The following is a 24,414-nucleotide window of genomic DNA, read 5'->3' on the forward strand; positions in this document are numbered from 1 at the left end:
TTGAGACGAAGTGCCAGATATTTTTGTGTGTTTATAAAGACAATGTGATTGAGTTTTTGATGCTTATTTCAAAAATGTAATTACTGTTTCTCTAAACCAATTAGTTTTTAGATATCCTAAAATTAATTACCTATTGTTTGTCGGTATATTACAAGAGGAATTTGTATTGCAGAGCTACTATTGGCACATGCCTGTGTACTAATGAACATAAGCTACACAACGGTAGGAGTGCTTTTATTAATTTGGTAATTTTACCAAGGTTTGTTGCACCTTGCATTTCAGTGCTGCAGACACACCTACTTTTTGCTCAAATTTCTGGCAAAAATAAAATTTTTTGAAAATCTCAATCAAAAATTCACACATTTCGTTGTGTAAACTAAAGATACAGCTACATATCACAAGAAAAATGACAGTTCTAGCTGCTCTGGAGGCAGAGATATCTTTTAGACAAGTCTGCAACTGCAGCAAAATTTGAATCCTGAGAAATCATGCAAAAACACAAGTCCATTTTGGGCAGACAGTAGCATGGAAAAGCTGTTTATGTACAATGATTTGCAAATTCGGCTTTCTCAGTAGGCACCAGGCATGTAATCCTTATGTTTTGCGTCACCTAAATGGCGTTTTTTCAATGTCCGCTGCATGTTTTCTGCAGAGGCACACTTGCGAGCTGATGCGGTCGCCTTGGGCTCTTCTGCCGACTAGGCCGCTTACCAGTTCGGTGACGCCTATGTGCGACGAATGTGCGCACGTAATCCGTGATCCGTCGTATAATAAAGCGGTTTTCCGGCTTGTCCAGATTGAGCTGTTGATGTCGCAGACCGAACTCGGGCACTCGCACATCAATTTTAAGGCTCCAAGAGCAGCGAGGTGTTAATTTCCTTTTCACGTAAGATTTTGAGTGGAGGGCGCGGCGCAATATGTTCATCGTTGCGGACGTGTCGTTACAAGTACTCTACCTGTTGCCAGTAGCCTTGATTGCGCGGGCGGCGAGCACGTTCACCATAAATGGATTGATTTTCTGTTTGCCTACGCGCGGCGAACTCCACTGTGACGACCCGTCACGCAGTTCACGTCAGGCGGGGGGAACCCACGGCATCGGTGCGTTTAGCGATAAGACTGCGCTTCCATTTCATCGTTGCAAAGATTGCTATCTCTCGTAGCTTCACTTCTGCTTTTTTACTTGCCGTCCTGTAACTGTTGAAGCCCCAAAACACTGCCGCTTTCAGCGACGTTGTTGACAACCAACGGGCTCGTATGTGAGTTAGGCCTACACGGGTGACTCGGCGACCGCCGTTGAACGGCGCGAGTTCGCTATCCTCCCTGTTTTGAGTGATAGCGGGGCTCTTTCTGAAGTTCACTGCGGATGAACGATCGCCACACCCCATTCACGAATTAGTGCAGTGAGGAACTTCTTTACTGCGGCAGGCAGTCGACAGCACCATGACAAAGTGGCGCATGTTCGTGCGTGTCACGATGAAAAAGCAGACGCCGGAAACGCCACTTGACCAATCGGGTGTCTAGATTTTGTCACGTGCCCCAAGCAGCCAATGCAATCGCGCGGTGATGCTTCTCGATGACACGTTTTTGCTGAAAAACCAATGATCAAGGCGAGCCGCATGTGACGGGAAATTGAAGATGAACGACTCTTTCAAACGAGACTAAGATGACCATGATAGCTCGTGTGTAATGGCAATGGTTCGGCGTGAAAAAAGCGCGATTTTAGCGTCTATTTGTGCTCAGATTGATCTCACAGGGGTGTTATAAATTGATTTTGTGCCAGAAATCATGACGCGAGAAGCTTGAAATTTCTTAGATAAGTGCAAAAACAGTTGCAGATTCAAAAAATGTCGTTTTTTTCCCGATTTTCGGCCTTTTAAGACCCGTGTCCCCCCTTAAGCTTACCCTTCTTTCCTTAAGTAACATTTATGTAGCACTGAAGCGGGTTTTGACTTCATTCAAGCGCAGCTGCAGAGAGAAGCAAGCACTTACACGGGCAGGTTTCGCAGGCTCCAGATGCCAGGTCCACTTCCCAGGGCCCTGCTTCTGTCGTCATGCGCCCAGCTCAGGGGTCGCCGGAACTTGAACAGCTCCACGCGCACAAAGCTCATGCCGTGGAGATTGTGGTCCACCATGAACTGCGAAATGATACAGTGCCATCTTGGAGTCAAAAGCATAAGATCGCAACAGCGCCACCACAGTCCAGGCATAAAACAGCAACACGCTGCAGTCTGCCTGATGTCGTTTTCATTTCTGACACAGTAGCCAAATTCAATTGTGGAGTTTTCAAGTAACAAAACCACGACGTGAACATGCGGCAAGGTCAATGAACTGGCAACTAACATTTTATTACCAAAGTAAGTAAGCAACGCCAGAGAAAAAAAGTGACAGCAGGGTCGGGTGGTGTTATACCTACCTGCAAGGCATAGGGAATGTGGGCCTCGTGTGGTTGCATAATCTGTTTCAGCACATGCCCCGATAGCAGCAGCTCAGCAACTCTGCATGTAGACATACATATTCTCTTCACTACTTCAACAAAAAAATCATCGCATCATTCTAGGCAAGTAGTCCCCATCCAAAGCTGGTGCAGTCACTAAGGTTGCGATGAAAACTTTCTGGGATGTGATTACAAAATAGTACCATTCTAGTGACACTAGAAGGCAAAAAGGAGCTTGAAGTGATAACATCCAGCCCACTGCTCTTGCGCAGGGCATTTAAATGAGTCAGAGGTAAAAAGCACAGAGAAAAGAGAAAATAAAATTGGCGTGCCAGCTGAACACACCTCAGGTCGCTTGCTCCCAGGTGAAGCAAAACAGAATGCGGCACTATCTACAAGCCCATACAATGTTTTAAAAATGCCAGGAACAAGAAATAGTTATGATAACCTCACCAAATGTGATACAGCACATCGGCTTTTAACGAGAAGAGTGCAGGAAATAAAAGACATCAATGTGCAACTGGGCACACTGTCTACCTACCAAAAGAGTGGACTAGTTGGTTTTCAGTAATAAAAAAGGCCAAGTGCAAAAACCCCGCATGTAGGATATATATTACCATGCTGCTATGAAGAAATGTCAGCTGGAAGCCCGCTACTTTCCTTGCAACTTCTTCATCTACTGCGTTAGGTTTTTGCAGAGATTCTCTTTCAAAAAAACAACTTGCAAAAGAACAACAAAAGAACAAGTTGCAACATTTCAACCTCTTATGCCTCCTCTAACACAATGAAACAATAGCCACATGACACTTTCTTACAGAGAAGACAGCATTTCAAATCGAAGAAAACAAAGTCACGCTGGTGCAAGAATTCATCTTGGCCACTGCAAAAAGAGACTCACTTGGGCACGTGAAGTGGATTGTAGAGGTAGATTCGCAGAAAGGTCTCCTCTCTGTCGTGGAACCCGTAGAGGCGCCTGCACATGAATGGCCAGTTACTATCATCACCATATCATTATAATCGGGAATTAATCTACTGCCAGGATTCCTCATTACCTCGACTCAATCTGACCCACTGTTTGTGAGAGTTAGCGCGATTTCATCTTGAGCAATTCATCAAAAAGAATGAAAGATGCAAAGGGGCAGGTACCATCACTTCATTCTTCAATTTTTTTGTTTTTTTTGTGTGACGCATGAATTATCACAAATCAGAGAGTATATCAAAGATAAAACAATAAATCCGTTCAACTGAATAATGTTAACCTTGAAAGCTGTACTCTTGTTTATTTTGGGATGATAAAATAGCTGAGAAAGTTAAAGCTGGATTTTTTTAAAACACACCAGTGCACTGCCTCCCGCACATCAATAAGACATAACAGATTTTAAAGTATTTCGTTGTGTTTTCACCATGCCGCTTCAGCGCAAGTTCCAAAAGCTGACCATGTTCGACCATTGGCTACCTCTCTGTTTTACCAATAAATACTAGCTTGGTTGTAAACAAATGCTCATAGAACATGGAGTCATGGTGGGCTAGTGTAGAATCTTTGAGGCAGTCTTCCCCCAAGTCTTTCTTTTGAACACCACTTCTGGCTTAACATGACTACATTCAATGGCTGGGGCACTGCAAGCTGTGTGTCTTGCATAGGCGTACTGACTCTCAATCAACGTGCAAGTCCCTCAAGAGGAAAATTGTATGAAGTTCCGTTTGCAATTTTCAGCTATTCCTACGCATTTCCAACCACTTCACACGACTGTCACCAAGTTATCTATGAATTGTGTCTACTTTTTTTGAAAATCCAAACCTGATGAGGGGCCCTACGAGAAGTTTTGCTGGCACATGGAAAGATACTCTTAAGAACTAATTGATCTAAAATTACGAGCTGAAGTTAATTTCTGTGCTCCATTCGGGCATCATGCATATGCGGGCAGGTAGACTGCCCCCAGATTAAGAGTGTTTTGTTTTGTAAAATGTCTGCACTGTTCCCCGAAGCAGTTCAGGCTTGTTGGGCAATAACACCGGAGCGATTGTTGGGGGGGGGGGGGGGGGGGGACCAAAAACCAAGGAAAAACAAACAAAAAAACATGAAGAAAAACAAAAGGGAATGGGAGGGGGGTCTCAACCGCAAGCGCCAACATCAGCATTGCAGTCTTATAGTGGCTAGAAGTAGCCGAACACACGAGGGTAGAGTTTTTCACTAAGGTGAGAGTCTCAAAGAATCAACACAACTAGCAGAATTTATTTATCTATTTTGGTCAAAACAACTCGCATGCGTCTTCCTGGGACACACGTGAACGGACGGGATGGCGCAGCTGGCTGCCGCAAATGCGCGGGTCAAACCTTTGCTCACTAATAGATTCGTTTGTGCACCTGTGCCTGTGCGCGCGCGCTTATTCTTTCGAGGGGGAATCGCATGCCTTTGGCTTTCACTGAAACGAAAGCGTTAGTTGCCAGGCCCACAAAGGTCACTTTGGTCTTTCTGCACAGGCCCCTTTTGCGAAAAAAGCGCGATTTTCATGCATAGCGAGGTATACCAGCTGGGACACCTGTTAATTTATACTCATCAGTACCTGCGATTATATATCGTGCATCGTTTTTGCTTAAACAGCACGTTACGTGTAGAGCAGTAAACGTTGTTAGTTCGCTCTCGTCTTGCAAGTATCGTTTTCGTGCGTTATTTGTGTGAGCAGCGCACTGCACGTTTCAATCTACTTGCCGTTCTCAGCGTTACATTCCAGGTTATAGCTGTCGCATTTATTATTTTGCACTTGCAACGAAACTGCAACTTTTTAAAAAATTTTACGCATTTACTGCTTTTAACCTACCGCTGCATGCCCTCGAAGCTCGTAGATTGCTCTCGCGTCGCCGCGACTGCGGTTTTGTGCGCTGCGGTTGCGGCAAACGGTAGTTCATTTTACAATCCCCATGCGCTTGGCTGTGCACGTGTCTTCAAAACTAAGTTGTTTTATGCCATCTACGATAGCATCTGCCGCAGTTTTGTCCGCAGAGTTTGCAGAAAGCAGCGTTGGTTTGACTGGCTGAGCAGACACTTTCAGGGACACTGTCTGTTAAGTCGTCACCATACATGATCGTGTCAAGAGCGACCGTGGTTTCGTCCACAGTGGTCGTGGCAACGACAATCACATGCACTGTAAAAGACAGTGCATGCGCTGGTCGCACGCGTACTTTCAAAGCTTCAAGTACGCTGCTCTCGGCCTTCGTTTGACGGTTTCCATACTAAAGTTTGTATCACCCGCTGCGATTAGGAAACATGTTAGGAACATTTGAATTGAAGCCCAATGAACATAGTAAAATTTGGCTGGGGAATTTCAAGAATTCGTATCTGCCGCGGTTTCGCATCACTGAGATTATACTGTACGATAGTTATAGCGCGAGAACAGAACGATGACAAAGAGACAAGAAGGGCACGAGTGCTTTGTCGTCGTCCTGTTCTTGCGCTATAACTATCGTCATGTCATACCAACTAGCCCAAACTGCCACATTATACTATACGTTGAGATGAACGCCTCTTAACTCATTTATATAATAAAATGGGGCAGGTTCGAAAAGCCTGGGGCGGATTGAGCTGTTTTTTTGTCAATGCGGCCAGATCATGCGCAGAAATTTCAATTTCCGGAAGATTTTCATGACAACCGTACAACCGGAAAAAAACGGTCAAAATCCGAGAGTCTCCTGGCCAATCCGGGAGACTTGGCATGTATGAGACACCGACTGATGAGCTGAGACTGCCCTCATTAAAGAATGCAGTTTCAATTCATGACAGTACATAGCTTCTTTGTGTCATTCATGACTGTACTGAACTACTTCCTTTGATGATTACAGAACAAATGCTCCAAACAGTCTTGATGACCAGCTGCAACACGCTCTCAAAGTTCACTGCAAATGGCACTCCTGAGTTGTTTTCTACTTTCACCAAGGCAAGCTGATTACAGTGTTTAAAGCTCAGAGCAACTTTCTTCAGCTAACGCACCGATATAGGCAGCATCCTACTCTTGGGTATTTCTCCTCCCGTTATTATACAGCACTTAGTCATTACCACATCAAGTTTTCTTGTTTGTTCAAAAAGAAAGATGCACTTCCCCTTCAGAAAAAGTTGTGTTTTGGCTGCATGACACAATGAAAATGTGCCTCCCACATTTTTGCGTCTTTACTACACACACATTTTTGAAGTGATAAAGATTCGCATATCTCATTTTCCCAGGAAAGAACTTGTGCATTCAATTAGCTTACTCGAAGGGCCTCGAGTACAACAAGAAACAAGGTACACTGAAGAAAAATTGCAACTTATAAGGCTTCTTTAGTATATTATACTGGACAGCTCAATAAATGTGTGATTTTAAGCTCTAAACAGCAAATTCCATTGACAAATGTGTCCTTTGCTTTTTTTTTTAATTGCAGAAGAAAAATATTCAGCACAGCCCATGACAAAAAAAAACTTGTGGAAAATTTTTTACAGTGACCGTGAAGCAAGAAACATATTTTCCAAAGGTATATAATTATTGCTTATTCATGAAATGTAGTAATAAATAAGTAAAATTACATTAATTATTATTCATGAAGTTTGTCAATCAAAATAAATACGTTTCCCAGTTAGAATGATAGGCTGATATGCTGTTACAGAGGTGGAGGGGGACTAGTATATAGTGGCACTGTTTGCATTCCCAGCACCCACCAGTGAACAGCTGAAATTGCACACGTACGGTGAACACAGAAGCTCTGGTCAAGATGTCATCAACATCAGTTATTTACCAGTGAAAGAAACAGAAGCTGCCCGAGGGACGAAAACAAACTTCAAGCTTTGCACACTCACAAATGCCGACATGCAAGCCTAATTAAATTTTGGGACAGAAACCAAATGTGAACAGCGTAAGAAAAAGATTTCCTGCATTCCCCTGAAGTGGCAGCCTTTTCCAAATAACCCAACACTTTAAAAAAACTGTTTTGCATGCATACATACAGCACCATAAATATATGAAAGTGACAATTTTCGACTTGTCTGCGGTGCCCCATAGTATTTATCATCATTGACTTTTATGTGGTTGAACGGACGAAAGTCAGGTTGCGCCATTTGAATCAGTCAGTTCTCAAGAGTCAAAAAAAAAAAATTAAACACTATCACACTATGTGTTTGCACTCACGTCCCACGAAAGACAGCCACATGGTGGACATGCCGGTGCATGCTGGTGGCCCGTCCAGCAGCCGTGTTGAGCAGCAGGTCGATCTCGGAGGCAAGCACAACAGCAAAACGCTCGGGCCGTGGCTCTGAGCATGGCACTGTCAAGTACGGCAGGGCCCCATGAACGTGGAGACATGCTTTCTGGCCTGCATTCAATTGAAATGCACTTAGAATCGGGACACCAACACAGCGATTACACACATCACAAAATGACTGCTTCAAGTACAGTTTTCTTCCCAAGACAATAAAGCAACGGAGTTCGTTGCCAGGCTCGGTTATCCAACTCTGGTTATCCAACTCAGGTTCAACCACAATAAATGCAAGAAGCGAAAGTTATCTTGGCAATGCCAAGTTTCGAGGGCTGAAAGAGAACAGTTGCAGAAGGAGATATCAGAACCACACTAATGCAATGTAACAGCACTGCAAAAGAAATCTAACGGTAGAACCATTTATATAAAGACTTCAGTGTCATAATTAGTGGTGGTAAAGTGATAGCCAATAATGTGAAGCCAACTTTCAGAACAGAATACATCTGATGTGAAGCCAACTTTCAGAACTGAATATATCAGGAAAACTCCGACTGCGAAAAAAATTGATTGCCAAATATGAGGTCGCAGGATGTGCATTCCATTGGTCATCTCCACAGAGTGATGTATACTGCAGTCTGATACAGCTGTGGAAGTCAGTAGCATTTGCTTCTCTGAGGCAAATGCCACAGACCTATGCCAATGGGCGTTCACTCCTGATTGTTGTCACGAGCCTGACGGCCGGTGACTCCGCCTTCAAAGAACACCGCCCAGTGCATCAGCAGAAGTATTTTTCTTGTCGCGGAGCCAATTGGCTGCCGTGCTTCAATCTTCTGTGTGGAACCTCTGCAGACTTCTTAAAGGGGCCCTGTGAAGCCTTTTCATCTGCATTTTGCAGCACTCAAAATTATGTAACTCAAAAAGAATCACTGAAATTCAACGGATGCAAAAAGAATTATCGAAAGCGGTGTACTATGACGCAAGTTATTAGCCTTCAAACTTCAAAACCCCAGCAGAAGACGAGAAAAAACTTTCCCTTTCGCATTTCACTTTCCCATTGACATCGAAAACCGTTTGCAATCATCGCACACTTCTTACAGAGACGCAATCATCGCACATCTCTTACAGAGACGTACCGGACAACTTGCATCATAGTGGCCATTGTGCAGTTCTCCTAGCGTCACTTTGCAAATGTTTTCACTTTTTTTTTCATATTTCAAAAGAAAAGTTTTTTTTCTACCTGAGGGATATAAAGAGTGCTCTCATAATTTTTAGCGCTCCTTAGTGTGATCTGTCTAGGCGCTCCTTAGTGTGATCAGTATCGTACACAACTTGTTGCGTCGAACCAATCAAAACGCACGGTTTATGTCGGCAATCTCACGTGGTGAAGCATCACTACCAATAATAAAAACAACCTCTCCGTGTTGCTCTAGTCCAAAAACAGCGTGGTTTCTCCATAAAAATAAAATTATAGCAGCTTCTTTTTTCACACAGCCACTCCTGCAATGATGTCGGTGCATTCAACAGTTGAAAAAAAAGCAGTGAAAATGACACGCTTATTTCTATCACAGAGCCCCTAAGTTGTATCCCACTATAGAAAGATGATGAAAGACACTGCATTGATGCCACCCTCCAACAATGTTCCAGGGAAAACCACAATTATGGAGTTTCGTTCAATAAAAGTCAACACCTATGTGTCCCTCAGAAAACTCCCAAAGAAGATGCTGAGTGCGTACTTTTGCTTTGCTTTGTTACTGGCATTTCTCTAACAATAAGCGCTAGAAAAAAAAATACTAACTGTAGCATGCCCCACGTCATTATTTAATATAAATGATTCCATGAACCAGTTTGGCACCCAGGCGATAAAATAACATCATCTTTAATTGAATTCATGATTTCCAGCATATTCTACTGCCACCATACACAGGACTGAATATAAGGAATGGCAGAATAATTTTTTTTCTTGTACGAGTGGTGCCACTGTACCTAGCTTCATTACTAAAACTGTCAGCGAACTCTGAACCGAGCCAAGACATCGTGACGTCAACGATGCTGGAGTCAGCCTTTCAATATGTACTTCGTTATCAAATTCAAACATCTTGCAAACATTTCCAACGTTCCACACTTCTCAACGATCATTCCCTTACAAGTAGAGATCATCATGTACAGTTTTTTACAACTTGGAAAACGTTTATGAGTAACGCTCTAACACTTCAAGGTAAGAACTGCCACGGCATCTACTGTTCAAAGACAAAACAGACACTGAGAAATGCAAAACGAGGGAAGTGGCAAAATGAAATGAAATTACTGCTAATTTGCAGTGCAAGCAAAAAAAAAAGATCAAGAGGAGTCCGCATCTGACCTTTACCAATATCACTGTTCAACATTGCAGCACTGATACAATGTTCTAGGTTACATCCATTTATGAAAGACCTACGAGATTACACCTCTCATTGTTACAACAGGTTGGCACTGCATAATATTGAAAACAGTGTTTCTGGTGCACAGCGATGCTGGTCTGCAACTTCATACAAATAAAACACTCAACATACGATCCCGAACAAGCTGAAGGAATGTGGAGCATTCGGATGAATTCTGCGTAGGACATTAAAGCAGTTGTCGTGCAAGCTGCCAACTCATAGGCATCTGTTTGTATCAGCTGAAGAGTAGCAACACTACGCAGATGGAAGACATCAGTAACGTAATGGTGCACTCGTGTTGAACACCACCTATGCTGTACGCACACCGGTACACTTTGATGCCAAAAGCAAATTAGGAGTCAGAGCAGTTAAAATCACTCTTCACACGAAACAAAGTAAAAAATATTGCTGCTTTTCAATGGCAGCAAACTCCCTTGCCCTTTTCAAAAACTGACGTTTTTCTTCGAGGACATTACATGAACTTGCGAGAGAGCTCAAACTGGTTTTATGGAGGTTGTGGCTGTAAACATTTAATAACCTATAAATAGTTGCAGAGGCGATTGCGTTGGGGCCTTATTGGCCTCCTCCCCTCTCGGCACTAGGTGGAACCCCTAGCTACATTGGCAAGCAACGCCGCCAATGTTCGTTGAATCAGGGCCTTTTGGGCCATCAGGTCCTGACAGCCGAGCAGGGCCGCCTACCAGTCCTCTCTCGTGGGGTTGGGGGGGGGGGGGGGTAGATAGATTTCACTGGCAAGCCCAGACTATGTAGAAGGTGTCAGCCACCTCTCCACAGAACTAGCATGTGCCATCAAAGGATGAATTGAAATGTTTTAGTATGAGTTGATTGAAAATGTCACTGCATTGGGCAGCTCATTGCATCAACAAATTATTTGTTTTTTTGTTTTATCACACATTTGATTCATCTTTGGCACAGTCAGTCTTTCTCACCTTTCCTTTTGCCCTTAATCTCTTTTCCTTCGAATAAAAATATACAGCAGTGTCCTTTAAAAGTCAATACAAGTAAGATGCAGTGACCTTTGTTTTTTTCCACAGCCATTCATCTCCACTCTATTTCTTTGTTCAGGTTCACAGCACCTAGCAAAAAAGGGTTGCAGACAAACCAAACAATGAACAGTTTAGTTTAATAACAGCTGAAGTATAGACACACTTGATATAACACAATACAGCATACCCCGTGGAATCCAAGCCATTTACCGGCCGTGTCCTTATAGTATAGAGAGTTAAAGAAGGAGAGAGAGAGCAAGCAGCTGCAAGTTGTGTGGCCGGAAAAGCTGTTTTTCTGTAAGACTTCCAAGAAGGGTTCAGACCAGTGCAGCAACTTGGTCATTCAGATCTGTTCGCAATTGTTTTATCAGTATAAACTACATGTGTTAACTCTGTGCCTTTGTGGTGGCTCTTGGCGGAAGAACGAGGCAAACAAACTTCGACAGCAGACACTCTATTAACTCTTGAGAAATACTTTTTTACAATAAGGAAAAAATGGCATCGTATGTGGTGGTGTTACCAACGGAGATCTCCGAAAGAGCATGCTGGGATGTGATGCCCATCGCAGTCTGAATGATATGCATTGCCTAGCACAAACCACCAGACTCTCGGCTGTACATTTCAGCAGGACGTGCATGCTCATACGCACTGTCGGCAGTGGTAGGCATCTTTTCTTCAACACAGCATGAGAGTGAAATTGAAAATGATGTGGCGTAGCAATGAGAACATGATTTAAGCCGTCGCAGCATCATTACGATGACAGCAAAATGAAAAAAGGATGCAAAAGGTTTCTCAAACGTTTGTGTTCATGTGATATATTCCATAATTGATAGAACACTAAAAAAATATAAAAAAATCAATTAATGCAGAAAAAGCAGCTAGACAACAGACTGGCCTATTAACAACTGTTTATTAGAAGATTTGAGGGGTTTTTACGTCTCAAAACCACCATAGCATTATGAGAGACACAGTAGTGGAGGACTTCGGAAATTTCAACCAGCTGGGGTTCTTGAACGTGCACTCATATCTGAGCACAGGGGCCTACAGCATTTTCGCCTCCATCGAAAATGCAGCAGCCGCAGCCGGGATTCGATCCCGCGACCTGCGAGTCAACAGCTGAGTATCTTAGCCACTAGACCACCTCTGTGGGGGAACTGTTTATTAGAGGCACACATGACGAGCTTGTGCCCAGCATCAAAAGCACTTTGCCACCCTTAATAAATTTAGTGAAAGTGCGAGAAGCATGAGCACCCCACTGACCTACATGTCCCATGCTGTGATGCACAGGATGATGGCCCAACGCATGCCATTTTTTCCCCAAGTGGGCAACTGCAGAATAAGTAGCCCACACAGCAGAAGTACAAGGTGATCCATTTCTCATCACACCCTTTTGATTTCTTTGTTTAAAGGGGCACTGAAGAGAAATTACTCGGTTTAGACTGACAAACAGCACCGTGAAAACTCCAATGACATATGTTTCACAATTACAAGTTCACTATAAGCACAGAAAATCAAGATTTAAAATCAAGGTTGAATTTCAGTTGCTTTTTTTTATTCTGTGCCGAAATCTCCACGCATAATGTCGAAAACTTCAAAATGTATTTTTTTTTTTTGTGACATTAGCTCGATGAAACTTCGTGCAACTCCATATGCTAGGTCCATGTCACACATAGATGACAATGTAATTCAATTTAATCGATTTGAAGCTACATAGGAACCAGTAGGTGGTGTCTCCACCCACATTTTCTTTTGGCGCATTTCGTCACTTGCCAAGCGTCGCGCGGCGGTAATAGTGGTGTTTTCAGGATTGTGAAATAGTACTTTACCAATCTGGAAAAACACTTTTGCTTTATAGTGTCCCTTCAGTGCTCGTCTATTGTGTGCGTGCTCAAGTCTTCCCAAAATGTATTCATACCGACTCGCCCTACTCTTTGCAAGCAAGAGGTCATTCTCCCCATTTGCAGTACAACATACACACCAACGTGTCCTGTGGCTTCGTATGTAACCCATCTCGTATGCTGTGTGATCCAGGTATCTGATATACTGCCCATTTGAAATGATCAAGCGTGTAGCAGCTCAAAGAGATTACATTGAGGCAAGCAAGCACAGTGCTCACGGAATGAAATGAATCGGTTTAAGGCCAATGTAACACCTTTGATTCCAGCACCCTTGATTTGTGTCACTTCGGAATAATGATGGCTCGTACACTCACATCAGAGCCAAATTCACCTTGATCAGCCACATTCATAAAAACATGGCTCAGCAGTTTGCAGGAATTACACAATTGCACATACCACTTGGTATCCTTCAAGTTTTAATGCTTTGAACATTATTTGAACAATATGTTTGACATTGCTTGACTGTGCCTTTTGCATTGTATTTCAAGTTTTTGTATTTATTTGCTGATTGTTATTTTTTTTCAAAGTGAAGTTATAGTGTTACATTTATTGTAGCTAATGTTATATTAATCACTGTTAAAGGAGCACTGACATCGAATTCACTCGTGCCAAGATTTTTGCGTCAACGAGTAGCTATAGATTCGGTAGCAGCGATTCGCGGCCTAAAATGCAACTGAGCAATAATTAACTATCACTTTAATTGATTTATATCACTGGTATCTCGCACGATTCAAAATGGCAATCCCGCCATTTTTAGCGCTGGAAGCACTACCGGTGGTGCTACCTCGCAGTCACCTCCAGATCGTGCCACAGCTGACCATCTCTCCACAGAAAAGCGTGACATCAGGCTCAGCTGCTCTGCAAACATTTTGTCTGCTAGGCGGACACATTCAGTCATGCTTTGTCACCTGCACTGCTGTCGTTGCTGTACAAATTGTCGACTCGGGTTGAATACAATAGTCTGCAGCTTGGAATCCCCACGATTCACGACACCGCGAATTATTTTTGCTTCAATCGACCCTTCACCGAACAGCAATTCTAAAATGAATGCCGTTCAAAGCAGCAGTGAGGAAGTGCCCGAAGATGCATGCTTCAGCCATGTTTGCTCGTGTGTCTCAATTAGCTATATTGGTGTGTTTTGGCTTGCACAGCAGTCAGGTATAAGCAAAGGGGCCAATGGAAGATCGCTGTCGGGAATGAGCATCAGCGAGGAAATAGAATACGTTCCCTGCTTCCAAGATTCTTCTTTGCGCCTCCAGATAGCCCCATCTATACAGCCACTCGCGGTTGCGGTGGCCGTAACCCAATATTACGCAAATGCAAAGAAGTCTAGAGACGAACTAAAATTCAACGATTTGTGCGTGTTACTTTTTAGCGATTATATTTGTCTATACGCTCTTCCACTTTGGTAGCTTGTGGTCGTGTAGGCATGTAACATATACTTGATATGAAAAGACACCCTCATTGCGCTTCTTACATGCTTCGAACGAGACGACTGCAACTCACAACGGTTCTCCGACATGCTGACCAACAAGCACTTGTTGAATCATGCTCTTTTATTTTGCCGTTCTTTCAAAGGTCATTTGCATCTTGATAATTTCACGAAATTAATCAAAGCAGTGCGACGAAAATCAGACGTGACGAGCGAGCACGTTTCCAGGCTTCGGTACCAGTTGGCACCACAATAAGAACAGTTGGATCATAGACATCATCGCTACTAGCGCATCGTCACTCAGGATGGTATGTGTGGAATGTATCACACCGAACACGTAGCACTAGTGTCGATGTCGCAGGGCACTCCATTTTCAATAAACTCTCATACGCTGTCTGCTGTCAAAATAAAATAACTTCCCCGTGACGGATTCGATTAAAATTCGGTCAACACGACCTATGCACACTGAGCAATCGCAGGAAAGGCTCATCTTGATTTTGAAGTTTGATGTCAGTGCTCCTTTAACATATCTGCTAGTTCATTTTAGCACAAATCTGTTTCCTGCTTACACTGTCTCATGAATTATTTTTCATTCTTTATTTGTAACACGTCCCTTCTCTCTCCAATGTGCAAACTCTGAGAGCATAAAAAAAAGGTATATATGTTTCGTCTCATTTTATGATGTGAACTTCGCACACTTGCACGCAGCCAAAGCTTCTCATTGTGCCAGCACGATCACAGCCTGTGCTTCCATCCAACAAGTGACACATACGCCAAGACTTTGCATATATGCCTTTTGCTGCCCGATCCTACGACACAGTTATGCACCGCACGCAGCCAGGCCCCACTAATCAAGTCGGTCAAGCAGTCTCTTACCACTGAGGAAGCCCAGAAAGCATGAAAAGAACAGCGTGGGAAAAGGCAATGCTACAAAATCAAGCTAATGTTCATGTTCGGTTGCATACAGCATGATAGCTTATCTGTTTAGTCAATGGATGTTTATGACAATACAGAGGAATAAATCATGGATCTTACTTCTTGTGTCTATTGCTGTACTATTGCGTTCAATGCTTAAACTCCCATGGGAAGATAGGACTGCTTTCAATGGTTTAACTTATTTTATTTGTTAAAAGCTATCGAGTGAGAGTATTAGGGAAAAAGTAGAAGGGACATCAGTGCCAAATTTAACCAAAACTACTGAGCAACAATGGGTAAAAAAAATGCATGTGAAGCAAGCAATTAGAAAAAGACTAGTGCGGAACTTCAACAGTGGCAGAAATCAAGTAATAAGCTGGAGCTTTAAAATATACATTCTTAAATAAGGGGGAAGAATTTCTTCTCGATAAACTAGATAAACAATGATATATATATAACATTTCAATTGGAACATGAAAAGTTAAAATAAAGACAACAAAAGTTCATTATTATACTGTAGATGTTTGCAATGATATATATATAACATTTCAATTGGAACATGAAAAGTTAAAATAAAGACAACAAAAGTTCATTATTATACTGTAGATGTTTGCAACTATTTTTAAGATAGAAAGAATGGGAAATAAATAGGGACGTACAAAATGCAATGCAGTCCCATATGCTTCTAACAAACAAACATTAGCATCATAGCCAAGAAAGAAACAGATGTCAACATTGAAAATAACAGCTTCATAACGCAATGCACTCGCAACGAGCATGGCCCTGCCCCAACATTTTGCGCCCCTGTTGTGCATTGCAAGGCCAAAGGATGTCTGACCTCACGAACACTTTCAGTGGCCTCAAAAACTAATGAAGCAAGCGTCGGTGCATGGTCTAACCAAATAACAACGAACAAAGCTTTTCGAAAAGTGAAAGTTCAACCTAATTTAACGCTTTGACTGTCAGTACACGACTCGCTGTACATTTAGACACAATCTCAGGAGCTGGCGCGCATTCCAGAGCATGCTCCACTGTGTGTGTCACGCATGTGGTCCAACTAAAACGATCGAAAACACTGAAGAATATCTTGACGCACTTAGGTGTCACTCGCAACCCTGTGTACAGTGTTAGTCAACAAAAATAAATACCACATAACTGAACACGTTCTAAACTCCCAATTAACCGCTGTGGTGCAATCGCTATGTCAACATTTATTATATGCCGATGTGTTCGACGAGATAAAAATCAGCATTATGTTTATAAATTAAATAGCAAATATTTTAAGTCTACAAGCCCATTAACTTCATATTGCTAAAAATAAGCAACGTAGAGGTTGGATAGAGCTTTGCCTTGAAAAGTGCCCGCTCCTTGATTTATATCATACAGACAGCTAATTACACATTGGTATGAACTTTCTTCTTTTACAAGCCACTCGTAAATAAAAGATCACTGATACACATCATACTTTTGATAGTGAAGTTGGTCTCTAAATATAGTGCAGTAATGGGATTGGTTGAAGCAATTTCAGCGCAGCTTCTGGAGCAGATAAAACCCAATCTCAGAGCAGCAAATCGGCTACTTTGGGGCATGTTACCAGACTCACATTTGCAAACATAAGTATTTGTTACTAATATGGGGAAGTTGTATCACACTTAGTGAAATGTATACACAGACCCATGAATGCATGTTTGTTTATAAAAATTCAGAAGATGAAATAATGTAACTACATTTCATTTGTTTCTTTTTGCGCACAACCTAACTTTTTCTCCTAACCTGTGACTGTCAATAACCTCACATTTCTCCTTAATAAAGTTCACATTTTAATTAAAAGATTTCTCCTACGCTTCAGTTACTGTATGAAGATGCAAGCCAACCAAATATTCCATGCAATCTATTTGTAATTTTCGAGAAAAAATATTCACACATGCCCACACTAACAGGCACACACTCTGCACTGACCTGGACGAACAATGAGCCCAACATCCATGAGCACATTTGAGAACATGATAGCCTACCGCGAAAATTCTAAGCTAAAGATTAGCCGCTACTTCCACCAACGAAACCTTCCACTGCCCCCTTCTTGTACACTATAGTTCTGCTCCTAGGGTTGAGAGGGAGGAGTTCATGCCCTTAGGCAAATGAGCACGACTATTTCTTTAGTTGGGAAGGCATTCGGATATCTTGGTCACATGGACTGCACCTCACATCCTTTCATAAATTGTAACTGCGCATGCACATATAGTAGGCGGCTGGGAAACATTGCGCACATGAACTCAAAATTTCGATCAATGAAACAATTTCGTTCAGTGCTAGCCCTATTGCTTTTCTTTGAAAGGCCGCAAAAATGACATCTTGACGAAAGCTCGGCGCAAATTATGAGTCTTCTGCAGAAACGTAACAGGTGCGACCTATTGGCACAGTTTAGCACCACTATCGCATCACTGGTAGTGCCTTTGGTCATCAGCATTAGTGTCATAACAATAAAGAGTGAAATTTCTCAACATCCCATAATAATCATGCCAGGTATAACATTACTACTCCTAGCACACTAAACAAAAGCACTGGATGCACCCATAGCTGTATTCCTTTTCATAAAACCTGTAAAGTATGAATAAGCATAGCGAATGCGAGGCAGTATGAAATTTACAGTTGCTTTTGTTATCTCAATGCTTTCTTTCTAACCATTAAAAGTCATTTTGGAGTGCTTAATTACTTACTGTCTTTATAATGCATAACTTACATGCCCTAAAGGCTCTCCAGGCCATAATTAAATATACAAGAAAGTCCATGCCATCCTGTACCGCAACTTCTAAGTGCAATCTTCCACTACAAGGTAACACACAACTAAGTCACAGTTATACTATGACTTAAACCTACTTAACCAATCCAGAACTTAGTTATGTTATCAGTTCATTGTTTGGCATGGCACTTTGCTGTTATGTCAGATAAAGAGGCCAGTTACTGACACCGGTGTACTTTCAATGCAAGCAGATAAAGCTTGAGCAGCCTGCAACACAGTAGTGCACAACGCTGGTGAAAATATTAAGCACCGAGGTTTAATGTGCCAAAGCCACGTTATGATTATGAGAGATGCTGTAGTGGAGGGCTCCAAAAACTTTGTCCACCTGGGGTTCTTTAACGAGCCCCTGAATTCAAGTCCAAAGGCCTCCAGCACTTTTGCCTTCATTAAAAATGTGGCCACCGCAGTCGGGATTCGATCCAGTGACTTGCAGATCAGCCGTCAAGGACCTCAACTACTAGACCAGTGGCTTGTATTGATGGAAACATTAATATTGCGAACTGCACATAACCTGAGAGACGATTCATTTTAAAAAAGTGTCTCACAACATAAGTACCGTTCATTAGTATGACATAGAAAAGCAGTGGAGTAGCATGCATAGTTGTGTGTTCTTTTTTTTTCTTCCAAATAACCTAGCTGTGAAGATCATTCCAAGCTTTATATGTATTCTCCCACTCAAATGGCTAGCAGAGTTTTACCTCCATTCACCTTTTTGTGATCTACGACACCCCACTCTTTTAATCACACCTGTATGTGATCACAAAAAAAAAAGTGCACTTCTGCAAACATCTGTGACCCCATCTAGAGAGGCCCAGCCTCATTGAAAACAAAGCTGCTCCCACAATTTCTGATTAATCATTATTCATTGACAGCGTACATTACCCATGTGTGCCTTTTTCCTTGAACGGCACTACTGCTTACTTCCTCTGAACTGTTTTTCTCACAATAGCCATTTTTTCACGCCCCGCGAGAATTTTCGATTGGGCTGCTCAAAGCACACTCACACATGTTGGTGCCCAAGGTTTTCCTATTCTTAGTCTTTAATGCTTTGCTGCTGCAGTAAGGTGTGGGAGCTCGTGCATCTTCCACATAGTAGAAACTATTCCCCATAATGCTCGCACATTAAACTACAGCACATTTTTTTTTCGTAGAGATGAGGTTTGGGATGCGCTCATCTGGTACTAAATTTAGCCTTGAAATGACACCACTGGTATAACTATATTGTCAGTAATGACACAGCTATTAAAAAAAGTTTGAGCACCACGTGTGCTTCATCTCTCACTGTGCAAGCATGGGGTCTGCAGAGGGTGCAGCTGCCCCCCTCAAACTTTCTGATATGCCCCCCAATACAATTTCATCCCCCCCCCCCCCCAAGACAAAATCCTGCCGATGCCCATGCATGCTAGTCTCAACGATAGCAGGAACTGTGTGAGCAAATGTGCTTGAAATTTCCGAGGTGAGGCTGCTGCAGCCCCTGAAAGAGTTCAAAATTACACTTACAGAAGCATTAGTGGAAAATCTTTCAGGCATCATTGCACTTAACAGAGTTCCCTTTAGAGCACTCCGGGCCATCATTTAATGCAAGAGACGAGAAGTCCTAAATAAAATTTAAGTGATTTAGAGAAGCCTTCAACAAGATGCAAAGTCAAGCCTAATCAAATTGCTTCAAAGGCACTTGAACCAAGTTACCATGAATCGTGCTAAAACAATACTGAATGCGTAGTTCGGCAAATTATGAGCCGATTGAGTTTCCTCAGTACATCCTAACCCATGTGTGGACATTACTTCCTCGTTTCCGAGCATTTCTAGCTCCTTTGTTGCTCCCCACGACCCAAAACACAATGTAATAGCACATCTTACTGGTTCTTGGCTGTTCAACATTGCTGTTGGAGAAAACATGCACCACGTTACATCTCAGAACAATAAGCTTACATGTGCGTCACACTACCTTCAACTTCGATTTCAGACGAAACCAGATCAGATTTCTTGATTATGATTGGCTCATTTGCACAAGCCACAAAAAAGGAATCAATCACCCCACAGGATTTAAAACCTGCTGATGCTCATCTGCAACTGAAAACGGCCCATGGTAATAAAACAACTGCATCAGTAGCACCGCCACATTTTGCCGCCCTTTGATAGCACTCGCAGCGCAAAGGCACGAGAACTCCCAAACAGAAGTTCAGCCCTGCGAATGTATGAGGAAAATATGTTTTGTGAGCTTAAAAGCGACTGCTCAAATATAAATAACCTGAGTAGCCCACAACTTCATCTGACATAGTCCCACGAAAGAGCTGTTGTACAGGACAGTCAGTTTATAAGCCCTGTTCATCAGCAGCTGCCGCACTGGAACAGAAAAACTTCATAGGATGCACAACACAAGTATGCACTTGGACAACTGTGTCGGTTCACTGGGACAAAGCTATCAACAAAATTTGATTAGCAGACAGTGTATGCACCCACCAACTAGCACCATTGCTGGCATATTTTGCTACAAGTGGGGAAAAAAAAAATACAGTGAGAAACATGTTCCTTTTTAATTAGTAAACATTACACTTGACACCTTCAGTTGTTGCACGCCTGCTTAATACTGTTATCAACACTGCCTAGGCTACGTGACTACCCTTTTGCCTAAATATTTTGACAAGCTACATCATCATTCATCAAGCCACAAAACACTGCAAGTTATAAACAGTCCTCTCGTACTTTTCTGACCTTTTGTTTTTTAATACAATCAGTGCATTGTCTAGGAGACAATGACTAAGCCTCTGAGACTTTAAAGATGTCGTTCCATTATTTTTTTGTTCCTACATATACAACTTGGAGTGCAGGTCACCTCGCACTCCTATGTGGCTCGGGAATTTCAGCAAAGCCGCAATTACTGCGCCTGTCATACAGGCATGCAGGTATTCAGCCTGCTTCGTGGTACTGTTTACCAGCCCACAGAAACACAGCTTTCGTGTACACTGCATCGCCACACACGCACACAAAAGACAAAAAAAAACCTTCAAGTAACTACTAATCTTAATTGTTCACTCAAGCATACGTAACGAGTAATGAGTAGTTTGACGTTAAGCTAGCCCCTGCAGGAACTCCAACATCAGTACCGCTGCTGCCTACATACTCAACGTAGAGTGTAGGTACTTAACTTTGATTATTCACAAATTCGCACATGAAAAACACTGGCAGAGAAGTCAGTAAGCGTACCTGTATTCACAGAAACAGCGGCACGCAGTGCCTACACAAGTATCCGATATCAATCCAGGTCACTCGCCTTCGAACACCTAACAAAAGAGAGCTTCAAGCCTCGCCGTCTCCTCGAAGTCCACTAACAGAGACCTCATTCATTTCTCGGAACGCGTCGCTGCCTTGGCATGGGAAACGGAGACCAGAGCGTGAGGTGCCACATCTACCAATAACTCCGCTCCGAGTTCCCGAAAGACGTTGATACGAGTCATTCGCCTTTGTCGTAACGTGCCGTACGCGAGATAACAGCGGGGAATAACGTCGCCAGAACGCTGTCGCTAGTGAGGCAACTTTTTTTTAACCACGTCGGGTCCGGACGCGGCAACGCACAAGCAGCGGGCGACAAACAACAAAAGAGCGAGGCCACGCAGCCACTCCGCCATCGAGTACGGTGTCTGCGTCCATGCACACGGCCACAACCATGAAGAGGCACTCACGACAAAAATAAAACAAAAAAACAACGCACCTGCTGGCGTCACACCGAAGATCCGCAACACGGGCACCTGCCAAACTTCCCAGCCGCCCAGCTTGGAGACGAGTGGGTCCAGGGGGGCCGACGGCGCAGCCAGGTAGTAGTCCAGCGTCACCAGCCGAAGCGCGAACATCCTGCGATTCAACGAGCCGTCGTCGTCAGGGGTGCCGTGCTTTACGGCGCCTTTGTTATGATCCTTCCTTCGATCGTCATCCATCTCTCAGCGGCACGAGCGGGGAGGAAAGCGCGCGCTTTGCCCGTACACGACGTATACACAGATGCTAAACGAACACAGAAGGCCCTAGAAACGAACAACGAGCAGCCACCGTTCGGCTGCGAGCACGCCACTAAATGGGCATTTTTACGCTCATCGCATTCGCGGAACGAACGATGCGCCGATAGGGCCTACATCTTGCTTCGCACACTGGGCGCCCAGCGCGAATAATAAGTCACAATTCGGAAACTTCTCGACAACTGAAACTGCTCGTAGCAACGCGCCATGTGCAACGCATACACGCTGAAGTTGGCCACTCGTAATGTTAGGTAGTTTCGCTATATACCAAAGGTATCAGCTTTAATCGTAACGCATACTTTATAAATATTAACTTAAAATATAATAAAATTTAGTGGCTTTATTTTACAATTTTTTTACAAATTACTTGTTTATTACGGTTTGTGTGTTTTTGATAAACTTTCGGTTTTAGATTCTTGCGCGGCATTTCAAAAAAAAAAAAAATATGGGCGATATGGGTGTGCGTTGGCAAATGCTCACAAAAAATGTTGCTTTGAAGAACACTGCAGCCGCGATCAGTACCATTGTCGGTACCACAGAGGAAGAAAAGGTACCTTTCCTTCCTCCGTGATCGGTACAGTAGCTGAGCCGCTTAACCACCACTGTTCCACCATGGTGGCTGAACTATTTGCAAGCACGTGTTTCAAACGCAGCGTCTACATAACACATGCGCGTGTGGACGCCACTTGTTCTTGCCCGTTTCGCGGATTAGTGGGAAAGAAAGGGCAAAGAACATCGCACACAACGCGTCTTCACGTAACACCAATGTGCTGCACATGGCTAATGATTGATTCGGCTCAGTGCGGGCCTGTTGTGAATTTACTTTTTTTTTCTTTTTTACTTCAATGCGTTATCTTTCTGGGCAGGACAATAAACGAAAGGTGCCCCACTTCCTGCAATAAATGGGAACACCACATACGTGATCATCATCATCATCCGACAAAGAATGCGCGGACGCCTCCGTGACTGCGATGAATTTCCGCCCTCCGTTTTTTTTTTTTTTTTGATCGATATAAACACAGCCAAAACTGAACTCCGTGTGCGCTTCGAGCCTAATATTTGATCGTTTTTGTGTAAAAATCGAACATGATGGGTTCCAGAATATTAATTTTCTTTCCTGTAATATAAAAACGAAAGCCTTATAATCATGGTGTGTGAAATTTAGCCATTAATGAACAGTGATTCATAATTATATATATATATATATATATATATATATATATATATATATATATATATATATATATATATATATATATATATATATATATATATATGTTATAAACTTCGAGAATAGTGCAGTGTAGGAAACAAAACAATAAAATATTTATTTAATCCTAACAGTTTCGGCTTGTGGACCAGCTTTCTTCGGGGGATCGCTTAGATCCTCCGAAGAAGCCTGGTCCACCACCAGCCGAGACTGTTAGGATTAAATGAATATTTTATTGTTTTGTTTTCTATACTGCCCTATTCTCGAAGTTTATAACTATATATATATATATATATATATATATATATATATATATATATATATATATATATATATATATATATATTGCAACGAAGAGCGGCGGTCATTAGCAGGATGGAGGATGAACACCTTCGAAATTTGCACGAAGTACTACAGAGACTCTATGCAGCAGGGTTTCATTTGAACCAAGAGAAATGCCAGTTTGGGGTGTCCAAGATTTCGTACCTGGGACATAATATATCTCCTGTCAGCATTCATTCACTCCCGGAGCGAATAGCTGCTGTGTCGCAGTATCCCACACCAACCTGCTTGAAGCAGGTTCATTCATTTCTGGGTATGGCGTCGTATTTACGAAGGTTTATTCCTCACTTCGCTTTGATTGCAGCCTCCTTGAGCGGTCTTCTTAAAAAAAGACGCGCGGTTTGAATGGGGCGTCTCACAAGAAAAGCCTTTTCGAGCTATAAAACAAAAACTCACTTGTTGCCCCATACTAAGTCACTTCAATGAAAACTGGTCCACTGAAGGGCTCACTGATGCCAGCCAAGTCGGCCTAGGAGCTGTGTTAGTGCAGCGTGATCCAAAAGGCGTGGAACACGTGGTCGCTTATGTCAGCCGAAAACTTTCAGACACCGAGCGCCACTATCACTCCGATGAGCTTGAATGTCTTGCAGTGGTATGGAGCGTCGATGATAAGTTTCGACATTATCTTTTCGGGCGTAAATTCACAGTTGTGACTGATAATGCTGCTATAGCATGGATGTTCTCCAAGCAGCAACTTAAGCACAAATTTGCCCGGTGGATAATCACGCT

At 42.8% G+C, this 24,414-nt stretch overlaps 1 protein-coding gene across 2 annotated transcripts in view; it reads right to left on the minus strand.

The window, feature by feature from the left end:
* The window catches only part of PolZ1 (DNA polymerase zeta catalytic subunit), a 282,317-nt gene that overhangs the window by 141,556 nt on the left and 116,347 nt on the right, over positions 1-24,414 (minus strand). For both annotated transcript variants that reach the window (XM_075896104.1, XM_037424966.2), the window contains exons 3-7: positions 21,836-21,975; positions 7,588-7,771; positions 3,333-3,407; positions 2,414-2,495; positions 1,990-2,135 (exon numbers count right to left, since the gene is read on the minus strand). In XM_075896104.1, coding sequence (XP_075752219.1) covers positions 1,990-2,135; positions 2,414-2,495; positions 3,333-3,407; positions 7,588-7,771; positions 21,836-21,975 — 627 coding nt within the window. The remainder of the gene's footprint in view (positions 1-1,989; positions 2,136-2,413; positions 2,496-3,332; positions 3,408-7,587; positions 7,772-21,835; positions 21,976-24,414) is intronic.

Source organism: Rhipicephalus microplus, chromosome 5 (assembly GCF_043290135.1).
Source record: "Rhipicephalus microplus isolate Deutch F79 chromosome 5, USDA_Rmic, whole genome shotgun sequence".
NCBI lineage: Eukaryota > Metazoa > Arthropoda > Arachnida > Ixodida > Ixodidae > Rhipicephalus > Rhipicephalus microplus.